The following is a 16327-nucleotide window of genomic DNA, read 5'->3' as shown; positions in this document are numbered from 1 at the left end:
CAGACGCTGACCTAAACCTGCACTAAAATCCAGCTGTACATCGGTGTGCTCAGATATGCTGCGTCTTATCACATCAGTTATGCTCACTGTGGTCAGATTTGTTCAATGACTACATCATATCAACTCCGTTGAGGTTAGTACATTGATCAGGTGTGTGAATTATATGGACCAGTGGATAGATCTGGAAATTTGGTGATAAGAGACTCTTATCCCTGATCTCTGAGAGATCATGAAATGGCAAATCTCCATTAGAGATGTGATCAGCTGTGGATATGTCACAAGTGCACCTCTTCTGGGGCAGTTCATCCATTACCTTATTCAGCCAGTAAATGCTGAGAACACAAACAACAGGAAACAGTTCCCTACACTCAGTGCTGTGAGGAAAAAAGGGTGATTGAAACCAAAACAATCCAGAGTGTCCCGGTTTTACAACAATTTATTCATTTTTTATTGTTATTTATACATCACTATTACACTGTAGTCTGGTGAAGTAGCTGGAGGACTTCTTCATGTAGTTCTTTGTGACTCCACAAGGACACGAATACTGGTGTGGAAGACCAGAGGAGCAGGGCAGAAAGCTGCTGGGAGACTCTATGTACACCTCCGCGTCCTCTATTTGACTGCAAAGACCACCTACGCGCTAATGAGGTCACACGCCACTGGACAGGTAACACGGGAAGAGAAACATCACGCCCTCGCACGCTTGGGCTCTTCCGACGCCCGGTGCTGATGGGGACCTTGTCTGCCTGGGGCGCCGGGCATTAGAACTCACGCCCCCTTCTTCTGGAACGCTGCAGCAGCAAGCTCTCTATAAACAGTTAACATCTTTATGATCTAAACAAAATTACTGTACAGCTACTGATAAATGCACCTAAGGACCTGGCCTTATGATTTTTAAAATTGATTAAAGTGCTATAAGCAACCCACCAATCCACACTTTATATATATGTATATATTTATATATATAGGAACAAATCTACTATTTTAACATTAATTTACAGGGTAATATACAACATATTTGTAGCAGCTGAAATATCAGCACAAAGATGATCACTGTCACACATAACAGCAATATATATATAATTATATATAATTTATATATAATCATATATATATAAATATATAATTGTCATATATTTATGTAAAACATTAAACCACGTCTCAGGCTTTTCAAATTATATCCAGAAAAGCAATTATTTGTCAAGACGTAAAAGCTTTACAAGTTCTCTCTGAAAGAACGACAGGTCGACAAAGCGCCCCCCTGTATTATTTGAGGTCACATGACAGTAATTTGCATATTCCACAAATCTATTGCGACACATTACTGTCTACAAACAGTACACTCAGCTCCTGGCTGGAGCTGGCATTAGCTGAACTCACATACACCCACTGAACAGAACAGTACGACTATGGGTATTCTGACTCTAGCTATGTGCTTTGAGATGGTACGCTATGATGGTGAACAATGGGAGGACTATAGTACATAGTTCTCTATGCTTTGCTTCTGAGGACAGCAGGTGGGGGGGGGGACCATCATCCCCGAGCAGGGCCCTATCCCACTTGCACCCCTTCATGACGTATGCAGAATTGGCGTCTGACTCTTCATCGCCGACGGCATTTTTGCTCCGAGTGAAGGCCTTAACACCGTTTTTTGAAGGTTATCTTACCAGGGGCCGTCTAAGAGGGGGTCAGGAGAAGGGACGATGTGTGTGCCCATCGGGACTGCTGCAGTTCTTTCTCTCTCTCGCGCTCTCCTCGGTCCCAAACCTGCTCTACCATCATCTACACTTGAAGTGCGAGCGTGCTTCGGCGGTCCTCGGTTCCTATGGGCGGAGACTAGCCGGTGCTAAACCGCCAAACCTCTCGCCTCCTCTCAGCACAGCTTTAGGGAAATACACCAGCGGTAACGTCACAAAGAAAAGCTCTGTATTAATGCAGTAGTAACAGACAGTAGGCGTGGTCATTTGCTTTTGTAAGGGGAGCTTCCTGGGGGAGTCGAGGTGATGTGCAGCCAGGTTTGGGACACTGTCATTTGGGGGATGTCCTGGGACATTTTAATGACACCCCCCCACCACCCATCTGTGATGAGTTATTCAAACGACCAGATTTCTATGTCCTGCACATAGAAGTCCTCTTTCCGGGACAGCATGGGGTTGCCGAACGTTTTGCACGAATGGCTCCTGCCGTGGTAGAGGTCCCCATCCAGCCAGAGGCCAAACTCGCCCCTGTGACAAAAAGAGAGATGCCACCTCTGAATGAACAGGCAAAAGGCAAAAAACAAAAAAAAAAACGTGTGTCATTGGCCCAAGGCGCTTAAACTTCTGTCCTGGAGTCCAGCCAGGTTCTACATTTCTCCTGAAAACAGTTACAGATGTTAGCAGGGAAGCTGCATCAGTCTGAGAAAGATCAGCTGATCAAGCACCTGGTTGGTATGAAAGCCTGTACTGTAGGTCTCCAGGACTGTGATTCAGACACCCTGTTATAGGACATAACACACACACACACACACACACCACTAGGGGGAGCTCCCATAACAACCAAAGGAAAATGTATTACATTTCACCTACAATATTCAAATCATTACATTATGGGCTTTATTAAATTAATCTGTTCATTCAATTCAGCACTTTTCAATATTATAAATGATCTATAATCATTTGCACAGTGTCCTATTAGACTAGGGTATGAGCATCTGGGCCAGTGAAAGCCACATCCACAGTCGCTTACTCAGGTCTGTACTGTATTCTTGGCACAAATGAAACTTTTCCCCCCTAAATCTGTAGTACTGAATAGAGGCTTTTCCACAGGGATCTTCACTGTTGACCTTGCAACAGGAGTAGTGAAAAAGGGATCTGCCATATGACTAAACTCCTTTCACTTCACATCCACTGTCCTATCTTGCCTGTAATCTACAATGAACAGTGTATTTAACTGCTCTCTAACTGATTACAGATAGCTGGGTAAAAGGCCCACCATGCTCTCTGTTTGCACTCGAGTCGACTTACTCACCCTCCACCCCCGAATGCTAAGGAGTCCATGTCTCCTTTGATAAAGAACATATTGTCCCCTGTCCACTTGAACACCTGCAGAGACAGTACAGCACAGTGCATTGTGAGAAAAAGGGCTAACAGAATGCTGGTATTACCAACCAAATTCAAGCCTCGCTAACACGATGCCGAGTGTGAGAGCGTTTGACGGATTGTTAAGCGACTCTAAATCACAAGCAAAGCTGTATAAGCACAAAAGAGTGCATGGGCTGTGCAGTCCTCTGAGTAAGGTGATGGTATTGGCATTACATTAATTACATTAATGTAATTACATTACAGTTATTTAGCAGACACTCTTTCCCAGAACGACTTAGATGGGTTACAGTTTTATCCATTTATACAGCTGAATATTTACTGAGGCAATGAGAGTTGAGTACCCTGCCCAAGGGTACAACAGCAGTGCTCCAGTGAGGAATCGAGCCAGAAACCTCTCAGTTACTGGCCTTGCTCCTTTACCACAGCATCACACTGCTGCCCATGTTCAACTGTGGCTAATCTGAACGTGTCTGCATCGGTGAGGTCAAAGTGAGAGCATAGTGTGTGAACTACAGTAATGCCAAAGGAGTCCACCCAACTGCAGGAAGTCCACCCAAATATGCCGTGCGCCTACCTCAAATTCTGGATAGAAGCTGAAGAGGAAGGTCTCTCCGGTCCCATAGAAGCCATCACTGACTTTAAAGGGCTCGGACGCTAACGCGCCAAACACCTGCAGAAACAAAGAGACCCTTAGCGTACTGTTAACAAAAACTACTTTGGTCCAAAAGCAAAGAGAAAAAGTTATGCTTGCTTCCTTTATATTTTCTCAATAGCTTCTCATTGCAGCTTTTTTGACAGAAGAACACTGACACATTTTTCAAAACAAATCTGTACTCTAACATGAAGTGCACCCAAGGTCATTCTATGAGAAAACAAAACTCACAAGACAGAGTTTGATTGGCCATGCACAGCTTTTACCCACCAACCATGCAGTGTGTTCCCTTTGTTAGAACATGAGGGATATCCAGATACATGCCCAAATAATGCTGGACTTCTTCCAGAAAACTTCAGCTCACACTCTGATTTGCTATGCGATAAACAATTCCTGCAAGCAATAAGACTGCACTCCAAGAAAGGACAAAGATACTTCACAGCACTTAATCTGAAGTTCGTTTACACTATACTAAGTTTTTGCCATCTTGTTTTTTGGCAAGGAAGCTGCGAATGGGGTGCAAAGACACTGGTGTAGAAAAACTGCTTTTTACTTCTGTGGGTCTTTTTGAGTACAATGGTAACATTCTACTTAGCTGCACAAGTGAAAATGCCACTAACATAATCCAGTGAGAATCCATTAGAATGGCCCAGAAGCGCCCGCCCCCGCTCACCTCCCCGTCACTGTCTTTGATGACCATGAGGACAGGCGTATCCTGGCCCTGCATGGTGCGGTACAGCGTCTTAATGCTCATGCCGTGTTTTGCCGTGCCAAAGGCCAGTGTCCAGGGGTACCCGATCGTTCTGGGAGGGAGATGCTTTGCAAGCTGGTGGGACAAAATGGAGCACAGGAAACCGTGAGAAACAAGGACAGAAAGGCCAAGACAGATGAGCCCAAACAGGCCAGATACAACTGGACCAAATGCAACATGCCGTGCTACACCAGCATGTACCCCTGTGGACCTACAGTCACCTAGGTAAGCCTGCCTTCCCCGGCCATGCTGTACGTTAGGCTACAAAGAGCTAAATGACGGGCATTTCTTCAACTCCCCTTCACAAAGGGCTGGAGTGCGCACAATAGTCTCTGATAGGGTGCATAACCTTATCAGCAGTAAATTCCATACAGCCGTGGAGAGGCATAACACACCCAGCACAGAGCAGGGTACCTATCCCAAGATCTGATTCGCCAGGACACTCAACTTTATCGGAGGCCTCATGTGGGTTTCTGAACAAGCCTCCTATTCTTCTCGCGAACTGGGAGTGGGAGGCGAAGGGCCGATAGCAAACAGACGAGATAATGATTGCTCTGTACCATACAACAATCAGCTAAACAAACAATGTGCCTCCATTCATTAGGCTAACTGAGCTAACAGAAAGAAAGTGGGCAGGACCTGCCTTTACTGTGAAGGGGTTTGGGGATGAGGTGTGTGTAAAACTGGCTAGGCAGTGAACTGAAATCAGGCACGCCTCCTTGTCATACAAATATTCACGCTCTTAAAAGCAAATGTGAGATCTGAAACCATTAAAACGATGATGCAGCATAGGCTATGTGATCTGCCAAACTTCAGTCTCATAATACCACAATGCCTTCTGGTTTGAACAGAATCTAAGAGACATGTCAAAGAAGGGTGTATTGGAAATTCTGGATCTATCTGCTATTGGGAAGTATTGCATCAGTTCTGTTGTCAGTGACTATGTTATTATGTTACAATTCCCCTTATCATTGTATGGATACAAAATGAAAAGCTTTAAATTCTCTACATGAACAAAGTTGCAACGTTTGTGGAAATCTCCATTCACAGCACCAAAAACAGTGATGTTTCAATTAAAGCATGTAACAGCTCTCTACCCTCTAACATTATTCACCAAGGAACACTATGGGAGAGTTCCCACATGAGGGATGCTGGTTAAGTGAACAGGTCATCTAATGTGCTCCATACAAATACACCATTTAGACCCAGAATGCTTCAGGCATGAAAATGCATAATACCACAGAACGGTCTATCCCTGTCATTTGTTGAAGCTACTAGCTTCCTGATTTACTGGCTCCTCATTTCCATTCTGAAAGAGGACATCCACAGTTTGCACAGCAAACCAGACAGTACTGGGATCTCCTGGACAAAGAACTGTGAAGGATGGTGGGAATATGTGGTAAGCGTATGGAATATCTACACCTTCCTGAGCAGTGTGTTTGTGGCATACTACCTTCTCTATCTGGTGGGCCTGCAGGAGGTCACTGGGTTCACTCAGGTTGGGCTTGAGCGTCTCCGGCTCCAGGTCGGTCTTGATGGAGGTGCCATGCTTGGAGTTGACCTCCTCCTTGGTGGTGATCTGGAGAGAGGAAAGAAGCTGTCAGGGCTGGCTGGTCCCATAGGACCTGAACTCCACAGACATGTCACTTTGCACAGCAAGAGATTTGGGCCCAACTTAATCTCAATTAAAAAAAGGATCGATTTGAGGCAATGTGTGCACCAGCATTGCTTTGAATTTGAATGTGAACTTGCAACACTGAGCGGTGGCTATAGACGCTCTGATCTGTGACACCCACTTTCAGATCAGAAGCTTACAGTCTGGCAGGACTGAAGTTTTGGTTTCTGATTTTGTACAGCACGGCAATGTGAGGAGTCAGTTTTGCTTTGTCTGTCCTGGAGGACAGAAAGCCAAACACTGCATATCATCAATGTAAACAGAAAGCTTTGTTTTAAGTGGGGCAAAACCAGGCTGCAGAAGATAGTCATGTGAACAAAAGCAAAAATCCAAGATGCAGATGAAGTGAAAAGTAACAGGTACACTTTGACTTCACTACATGTGAACTTCTCTTACAGGAATGAACCAATCCATGTAACTGCACACACTGGTCATGCTTTACACAGGTCTACTTGAGAGATTTCACTTGGATGTTTGCATTCTTTCCATGCTGATGGGTTGATATCACTGTGTAGTACAGGTTTAATGCAATCAGTAGCACTCAAAAATTCCTGATGTTAGTAGCAGTGAACATTGACTGAAGAAAAAGCAGAATGAATCAAGAGGTCTACTGAGCAATTGATTGCAATCATTTTGTTTGGGGGTTTGGTTGATCGGAATTCCAGATCATTTCTCTTCTTCGGTGTAGGCTGTGGAGGCGATGGCCTCAATGCACTCGGTTTACCTGACGAATTACCTGCACTGTCTTCAGCCAACAGTCCCACAAAAAGCCAGATCGAACCCCCCCCCCCCTCCGCCCACACCCCACCCTGTCCCACTCTGATGAGAGAAGAGCGCCTCGACAGTTTATGAGGTATCGCTAAAGGGGGAAGGGGAGGTGGGGCGCGCAGAAAATTCCTCATTTGCATCAAATGAATGAAAACCTCCAGGAAGCTGAGGTTGTGTTAACTGGTTGTGTTTTTTGTGCTTCTGCCTCTGGCTGATTTTGTCAGCTCTTGAGCACCCGAAACCAAACTTGATGAAGCCTGGCAGTGACTGGAGAAGTGGTGTGAGGGATTTGGTGGAGGGGAAAGAAAACTGGTGTCTCATGCCGGCTCCTGGTGAAAGCACACCGGTCACCACACCACTGAGGCCCAGCACTTGTGTTCACGCCGCAAGCTCGTGGGCCCTTCAGAAAAATGAGGAAATTTTCTGCACAGACGATTTGATTTGCTCAGCGGCACTGTGGCAGCTGTGGACGCAACCCCCATGGGAGGCCTGAGGTTGCTACCCCGGGTCCAGGATGGGCTTATCGGTCTCTACTGGGGGGGTGGGGGGGAGGGGGCGGCCTTGGCCGGGGCTACAGCCGGAACCGAGCGGGGCACCTGGAGGCGTTTGCAGAGTGCACGCAGATCTTCGCTGTTTAGTGCATCGATCCGGCGGTGGTACTCGGCCACCGACACCACCTGTCACGGAGACAGCGAGAGGAGTGACTCCACTGAGGATGGAGGAGAGAGGGTGAACACAGCAAAGAGGAAGGGGGAGCTATGGGGGAGGGGAGCTACATGGGGGCTCTATCCCCCATGTACCCACCCCATACACCAGCCCTGGACATGCCCGCCATTCTCAACTCAATCCAACACACCTCTCTTCACCATTAAACTGTCCCTTCCTTACCCTGACTCTGGCTACATCACCACAAAACAGCAAGGCCTGTTCTAAACATGATGTATCCCTTATCCATACAAGACTAGGGAAGGCTTAAGTAAGATCAATGGCTATAGTAAGGTAGTATAGTAAGGTGTATCCATGGTAAAAAAAAAGAAAAAAAAACAGACTATCAAATGAATCAATGATCAATAATCGATATTAGAAGTAAAAGGCTTCCAAGTATGATCCAGCTTCACAGTCTGCTTCGTAAGATACACTGGTATGCAAAAAGATACCAACTCAGTGATACTCAAGCCAGGTCCACGAGGCTACGACCTCGCCTCGTTCTACATGATGAAACAGCTTCCATACCACTGCAACCTCTATGTAAGTCACTGTTATAACTGTTTTAGGAGCAGACTTATTTTGCTTGAGAGGAAAGTAATCAGTGGCTCCATAACAAATTTAGAGTTCTGGATGTTTGTGTAATTTGCTTACTGCTAGATGAGATTAGAGGAGCTGTATGAAAACACTATCACGCCATCAAGTGCTTGGACCTTCCCAGGTGAAACAGGAGGGAGACTGAATAAACATCTCTCTGTATGGAGGACCAGGCCCTGTGGTTAGAAGCTGCTGGTCCGAGCAGCAGCTCTAAATGCGTTCTGATCTCATTATGTCGTGAAGTCAAGAATGCTAACCGCAAATGCGATTCTGAAATACTTAGGCCCATCAAAGTCAACAAGAGACAAACGTCAAACCACGTGAGGCTATTCGACCGTTCTGCCTCCCAAACCTCCTCGGCAATTACAGTTGGAACAGTACTGGTACTCACTTACTGTAGACCCCTTTCCAAATAATTAAAAAAAAATGCACAGGTATGATCAATGTTGCCATTTTGAAACAGTGAGTTCCCAGCTGCCACGTAAAGTGTAATAAGAAAGAGCCGCTTAGCTTAACCGGATTACCTTGTTAAAGTTCATAAATCACATTAAAACCCTCCCTTAAAGGAATAAAATTAAGCACACACAGGACAGAGAGTTGCTCACACAGCTTCACGAACACTTCAGCATTGCTCCCCAAGCTTACTTTATCTGTCTACCTGAGCCAGATCCACCAACGTTCTGTGAACCCTTACCAGTATCCTACACATTAACGCTAATACTAGAGCTCAGTAAATTTAAATACACCGAAGCCTTATGACTTTCGCGTGCGAGGGTTACAGTCACGCTATATATGTTACGTGCTTTCGCTACCTATAGTTAAATGTAGTCTTGGACGGGCTACTGCAAACAGGACCCAAAGTTTCTCAAAGTGTTGGTCTGATAGCTGCACCAGAAAGAAAAGCACTCCATAAAGTTTCTCTTATTTATTTTGCCCTGGTGGTTCCATTATTGTAATGGTGCTGAAGGAAAACGAAGCATCTCAAAATGTTAATGAAAAACAATAAAATAAATAAGAGATCTTCACGTTTTATGTTTAAATGTACTCATGGGAGTATGAGCATGCTAGTCAACTGTTGTTCTTCAACAGCCTGTTTAAAAAAATAAAACACCTTATGGAGTACAATTACACACTGGCCTTACAAAATACCTCCCGGGGCGCAGTCTTTGGAATACGATAACCGGAGCTTGAGAACCAATGGGCAACAGCACTGTGTTAAACCACAGCAACAGCAGGAAGGAAGACCCAAGGAACACTTAATCAACGGAAAATGTACGCAACATTAACAATAGGCTTCGGGAAACATGATTCCCAGATGTTAAGGCAAGCAAAAATGGGAATCACTATGTCCACGTCAATTCATACTGATTGAGGGGGGCGCCGAAGGAAAACACAACAAATGCTGCCACTGAAAGTACACCACTTTATAGCAGGCAAACTATACATCACACAAGAAATATAAATCAGACAAATATCAACACGCCTAAGTAACACTCGTCTGTTGTCAATCAAACTAATGAAATTAAACTCGTACCAGCTGTGTCAAACTCAATTTCTGAACAGTGGCATCTGTGTTATGCTTTTCTTCAACTTCTGCTCTTAATGACTTAAGTAACCCTATTAAACCGACTAACATACAGAAGGAAAACATGAACACATAACGCCCTCCATTGACAACCACCGATCTAGGATACCATCGGAACATTACAGTGACACATTCAGCTAACCACTCGGTCCATCTCCGCAGAATCCACTTTCACTCAAAGTTGGCACTTTGTGTCCTTACTGAAAAGTGCCCCGTGAAAAATGTATGACAGCCATCACTATACACAAAATCGAATTTTCAGGATTTTCCAGCTGCCTCGCGAGAGACATTTCGATGTTCATCGTGGTAACACAGATGCAATACTTAGCTTGTCACTTTAAAAATAATAAAGGCCCCTTTGGTGGGCCGTAAAAATGACAGCCTGACAGAGCCAGCTAGCTATATTTCAGCCATCTGACAGACGATGTTAGGGTGACGCAAATACCTTTACGCAGAGCTCACTTTAAAATAGTCCCGGGCAGTGCAACACCAGCATAAGCACCTCTGACTCCAACAGTCGTTACACAGCGTGTAGCGCTATACAATTAACCGCGCACCAGAGCCGGCGCTTGACAGTCCGATCACATCAGGCTAGGTGGCTAAAACGCGGCACACCAAGCTCTGTGTATCGGTGACAGCCTTGCTTATACTGACTCTCTTGTTTTCTTCAACAAAACCTGATTGCCATCAGTCAGCAAACTAGCAAGCTATGTGGCTAACATTATAAAAGTTAAAAACGAGGTCGACAACATGAGTTGCATGGACAGACTGGAGTGTAGTCTGGTCAAGGTGAAGATGCTGTACTGCTGCTAACATTTCCTAGCAAGCAAAATTGATTCGCTCACTATACAGTATTCTCACTTGCAAGCCAGTGTAGCAATATAGCGTCTCAAATTGCCTGATGCCACAGAAACTACTAAATAAGTGGAAACTTTCCCAAACAAGTCCGATCGCTCAGTGACAGCATTATACAAGACAAGGCAACATTAAGCGAAGTTAGTGACAACAACGAGAAAGCAAGCTAACGCTGGCTAACTGGCTAGCTAGAATTGTGTTTAAAACAAACTAGCCAGCTAGCTAGCTAGCGAAACACCCCAGAACATAAGTAATTACCACTGCACAGGTGTATTTGGGTGTCAGCTGCTTTCCCTCCTTCACCCGTCTTGAAGAAAACATGTCTTGCTCCCGGCGATGCGTGCCACTTCGCCAACCAGCTACATTCCAGCTTCTTCAAACTATCCCAGTTGCATCTACTAGACATACGGAAAAAAACACCCCGTCCGACAAACCAAAATAGAACCCCTATGGGTCTCCCCATGGAGTTAATTGACACCACGGTGCACCAATTGGAATCCGAGGCATGAGCAAAGTAAATTCCGATTCGCCCCCTAAACACGACAAAACGGAACTTCCTCTTAAAATATTACCGGGATCAGGGGGATTTAAAGGTACAGCGGTGCTTTGTCAAACTCTATTTCCAAATCACCGGCAAAGGCTCCAAACAAACAGCAATTTGTGTACGTTTCATAAGTATAATGTTGGCTAATCGAGATAACTTTAGCCAACTACGTTTCTCACTAGATGGTTGGCAAGTTGAATGGAAATGAAAGCTAAACAACTAGTACAGCTACACGGACCCGAAGACTCGGTCATCAAATGGTACTCGCGCTGCTCAATACTAGCTAGTCATATTCTTATTTTCGTTCTTATAAACGGTGTGTCAACTGAAATCGATCCTGTTGTAATTATTGTATTATTGTTTACCAGGGTTTAGCAAATTAACACTGCGACAAAGACTCTGAAGCATTAAGAACTGAACTAAACATCTTTTTTTGCAACAAAATACAACAAACTAAAGACCTACATTTTCCTGGGTTGTGGGTGGTGGTGATAACTATCTATTACGTACAGTTATATATCGACCTATTATAGTCGTATTCATTTACAGATCCAACGGCGATTAATAGGCAACGCAAGTGCACAAAACATAGAGCCCTCCGTATTAACAGACAGTATAAACTTGTACCAACACTGGTAGCAACACTGCCCAAAGCAACATCAAAAGTTTTCCAAAAACATAAGGATCGGAGTTACTCACATCCCTAGAATCAGTGTTCTATATGTCCTCCCTTTGAAATGGTCACACAGAAGATAGCTTACTGCAGTCTTCTTAAGCTCAGGCACTTTCCAGGAAGGTTATTTGTTTGTTTGTCCATCTCTTTCAGATTGCTTTGTCCTTACTTGTAAACTGTTTCCTGGAGAGTGAACTACAAATTGTCCATCAAAGTGTGGTCATGGGGTTAATGCCAAGACCAGGATATTGATTTTTAGGTTTAAGAAACTACTTCATTGTAGAGATGGTGTTTGCTTTGGACCACCATGGTAGGATGTCAATTTATGACCAAGCTGTAGATTCATGGCAAAGGTGTTTTGAAAAAATGGCCTGTATGTTTGAATACATCCTTCTCTTGATTTCAACAGCAGCAGCAGGACCAGCGGATGTGAAACAGTTACAGAGCAAAACCGGTCTGCCTCAATATTTCACAGACAGGATGACATTCTTTTCAGCATGAGCTTCACTTTCTTCGCAACAACCACCACTGACATCTGTGACTGTAAAGCTGAGTTCAGGTCTGACCACAATATGACCACGCAACATGGTGAAAAGCAACGTCAAGATGCAGTTTGTCAAATCTGTGCTGCTCCCTCTTGTGATTTGGTTTAAGGCATCTCCTCCATACAACTCCACCATAAATAACAGCTAATGCAGACACACAGTGGCAGTATTGCCATGTTGTATCCCAGTCTTCTTGAGGACTTTTTGTTGACTTTGCCTTCAGACCCACTTTCCTCATAGCACAATATCTTGAATCCTCTTCACAATGCCATTTAAGTTTTCTTGAACTTTAACCCTGATGCTGCACTTGAAATTGGCAGAATCAGTACCTTCTGAATCTTTAAGAATGCACAATTGTTTTGTCCTTGCTCTATGCAGTGTTGGCAGAAAAATTAAAATCTGTAAAATGTTTTTATCTGTATAAAAAAGCACTCAATGTGCATTTTTTGTGGTTTTTCAAGAGCACGGATACATTTTGAGGCCTGTGTGTGTGTCCGTGTGTGTGTGTGATTATAATACAGTAAAAGAACTTTACACAAGACTGAGTGTTGTTTAAAATTTATGTTAACTCTCGGCACTGGTATCTTTACTTATTAAAATGAGATGATCACGTGGTTTCGTCAGGTCCATGAGGTTTGGCCTGACAATTCTGTCCACTTTGTTTCCTACATCATTTATTTACATTAACATTTAAATCCAAGCCACAGCTTGCGGATCAGTTTTGCCATGCCCCTGTATCAATTTCACTGTGATTCCATCAATCCGCAATCTGTATGAACCCAGTGATGGCCTGCCATGGATATATCCCAGTCTTATTCAAATGTTCCCACTCTAGACTGATTGCAATGCTGTGTGTAACGGGTGGTATCTTGCTGCGTTGTGTATTAGCCTAGATGTTACGTGGGTCGGCGAGCGAGCGGGTTTTGAACTGAGGTTCTTACTGCTCCTGCCAACCCCTTACAGCCAGCGTCGATGCCAGTTGAGCTAAAGGCAAATTGCATTTAGCCTGTCTGCAACAACGCTACTTAACCAGGTCTCGGTCTCAGACTACCAGCTGCTTAATCAGTAAGTTCACAGCACACTCTCGAGAATGCGATGGAAATCTTTATTAAAGAAGAAAATGGCCTCAAATGTACTGACAAAATGGAATGATCAGTTGAGCTCAGTACAAAGGGCTAAATATAGTTCGCTGCAATGTGCTAGTGAGAAAACTCTGCAGACACAGGGCTTAGGACAGATTTCATATCTTACTCACGTCTCATCCATTTTAATAATTACTGATGACATCCCAGGTGCAGTGCATTTGTCGGTGGATAGGAGAGGTGAATGTAGCCATCCCATAATACAGACAAATGCTTGCTTATCACACAAAATCAGATGTTAGCACTGATGAGTGTTTCTAAAACCCTAACCACAATAGTCTCTCTCCAGAGGTTAGGAAGAAAGCAAGCCTCTGAATATACTAGAGGACTTCATGTCAAGTTTTTCATGAATGTACCCATTCTCCTCCACATGAAAACCTTGTATCTGGGTTTAAACAACTTAGCTGCCAGCTGCATGTGCATTACATTGGCATCCCTTTTCTAACATCTGAACACATCACACAGACAGTGAGTGACAGCCGCTGCTATGCTGCTCAAATGCATCATTTTGAGGGTTACAGCATCCTTATGAAGTTCACAGAAACAGGCTGCAAAGGAATTTAACCAGCACTGACAAACCAGAGGAGTGCTCATGCATACAACAAACCACAAACATGTATACACATTGCTTTTTTCACAAAACAGCTCCTCGACCATGCAAAACAAAGTACCTGTGACTCCACGATAAACAACGTGGCTTAGAGTGGCGGGGCAAACCACAGACACACAAATTACACAATAACCTAAACCTTGGCGCTTCATGCAAACTCAACAACTCTGACAGGGCGGTCAAATAAACTGTGGGGGCTGGGGGACGGGGGACGGGGGACACAGAAAACATAGCTACCTTTCATTATAGACAATAAGCTTGCAAACAGCAGACATGTTCATTACGCATGTTCAAAACACAGCAGGGTATTACATCAGAATAAAACACTGATGCAGAACAAAGCATACTATGTTCAGCCAGTCAAGAGAAAGCGTCGAGGTAACGTCAGGCCTTACCTCCCACTCCTTGGCCGTTATGTCGGTGGCTGGCTGCTCCTCCCCGGTCTCCGACTCCTCGTTCTTCTTGACCACCACGAATCCGGGCTCACGGCCCATGCCTCCCAGGCCTTCACCGTACATATCCGGGCTCCACTGGATGAAGAACACGTACAGGTGGTCCGATCTAGGGGGAGCACAGGGTGAGCCAGTGAGCTGCTTGAGTACGATGCACCATTCCACAGACTTCTGCTCAGATTTCTGTCTTACAGCGGCTTCGAGCAGAGGGTAATATATCACCATTTTTGAGGCTGGGAACCCTGCCTGCAGCGGTTATACTGAAGCAAAAATACTCCCTGTTTTTGTTATAAAATACCAGACATGCCCACAGAAGACTGTTACATGTAAACTCCCACTAAAGGTTAAGGGCTTAGGCTTAGATTCATGATTTAAAAAAGGGAAAACATGAAAACATGAAAAAAATGGTCTATCTGGGGCCATCATTTCTGGCCTCATGTCAACAGTCTAGCGCCAAACTTACATCACCATGTCACACATGGTTACTTCCATATCAATCACTATGTGGAATTAGGTTCTTCTTCAGCACTACATAACTCACCTTCCCTTATTTGTGTTTTATTGCTGGGTATGCTGTAATTTTACAGTTGAGTATGGTTTAGTTTTACTGCAGGGTATGTCATAGTTTTTTTGTTGGGTACGAAGTCTCACGACAAGGTATCTTACAGAGCATTTATGTAGCCACCATCCACATAGCACAGTGTCCACTTATGTCCACACCAGTTACCACAGCACTGTGTGAGGGGCTGATGCATGTTTGGAAGTGATATGTGGTGTCCTGTAAATACCACCTTTCATGCCACTTTATTAGATGTACATACTTTTTCTAAGTCAGAATGTCTCCTAATATAAATGTACAGCTAAAAACGTTCACATTAGAAAGGTGTGAGAGGGCAGGGAATGTGACCCACAGAGTGCTGGCTTTCCCATCTCAGAGCAGGCTGCCGATACAGCCTTGCAGTTGGGTGAGCTGCAGTAGCCCTGAAACCTCTTTCCTTACCCTGGCGCCCACCCCATTGTCATGATACTTTGCACACATCTTCCGGGTGACCACTCAACTAGGTCAGACAGCAGAAAAACAGTTCGCCTGCATCTCTCAGCGCAGACGCAGTGCAGGGGTGGAGCCTCAGCCATTAACCACTCCCCAACTCTACCACAGTGACTGCCTGTGGCCTGGCAAAAGACGCGTGCGCGCACACACACACACACACACACACATACATATCCACAATCACGCATATCCACACACACTCTCACACTCACAAACAGACACACCCACACCCAGACACAGACACACACCCACAGAGACACACTCCAAAATACAGACAGACACCCAGATATAGACACACAGACACAGACACACACACACACAGACACACACACACACACAGACACACACACCTGAATGCTTTCAGGCTCTCTCTGGGGAAGCAGCCCTTTCCATTTTATCTTTTTCAGGTTCCTGAAACACTGTTTCAGAGTTCACATTTAAAGAGACAGGTGTGGGTTTTAGGACAAGCAGTACTGCAGCTCAGCATGAGGGCTTGTTTCATCTGTCAACAAAGGAAACTCTTTAACCCCTTAACACCTGCAATGCACCAGTACTTCTCAGATTCAAACACTAATCTGTACTTTTAAATCTGGTAATGCAAAAGTAAGTAACAAATATACATTATTATCTGTAATAATA

General features: G+C 44.5%; 1 protein-coding gene across 3 annotated transcripts in view; it reads right to left on the bottom strand.

Moving 5' to 3' along the window:
• Positions 1-1149: 1149 nt before the first annotated feature.
• oxr1a (oxidation resistance 1a) overlaps positions 1150-16327 on the bottom strand; it is a 152800-nt gene continuing 137622 nt past the window's right edge. Inside the window, exons 11-17 of one of the 3 annotated variants that reach the window (XM_036537999.1) lie at positions 14581-14746; positions 7526-7606; positions 5940-6065; positions 4409-4561; positions 3658-3753; positions 3010-3083; positions 1150-2225 (exon numbers count right to left, since the gene is read on the bottom strand). In XM_036537999.1, the coding sequence (XP_036393892.1) occupies positions 2090-2225; positions 3010-3083; positions 3658-3753; positions 4409-4561; positions 5940-6065; positions 7526-7606; positions 14581-14746 (832 nt within the window). In that variant the 3' untranslated portion in view covers positions 1150-2089. The remainder of the gene's footprint in view (positions 2226-3009; positions 3084-3657; positions 3754-4408; positions 4562-5939; positions 6066-7525; positions 7607-14580; positions 14747-16327) is intronic. The other 2 variants (XM_036538001.1, XM_036538002.1) reach the window with 2 other exon arrangements.

Source organism: Megalops cyprinoides, chromosome 10 (assembly GCF_013368585.1).
Source record: "Megalops cyprinoides isolate fMegCyp1 chromosome 10, fMegCyp1.pri, whole genome shotgun sequence".
Taxonomy (NCBI): domain Eukaryota; kingdom Metazoa; phylum Chordata; class Actinopteri; order Elopiformes; family Megalopidae; genus Megalops; species Megalops cyprinoides.
This window is presented reverse-complemented; position numbering and strand designations above follow the sequence as displayed.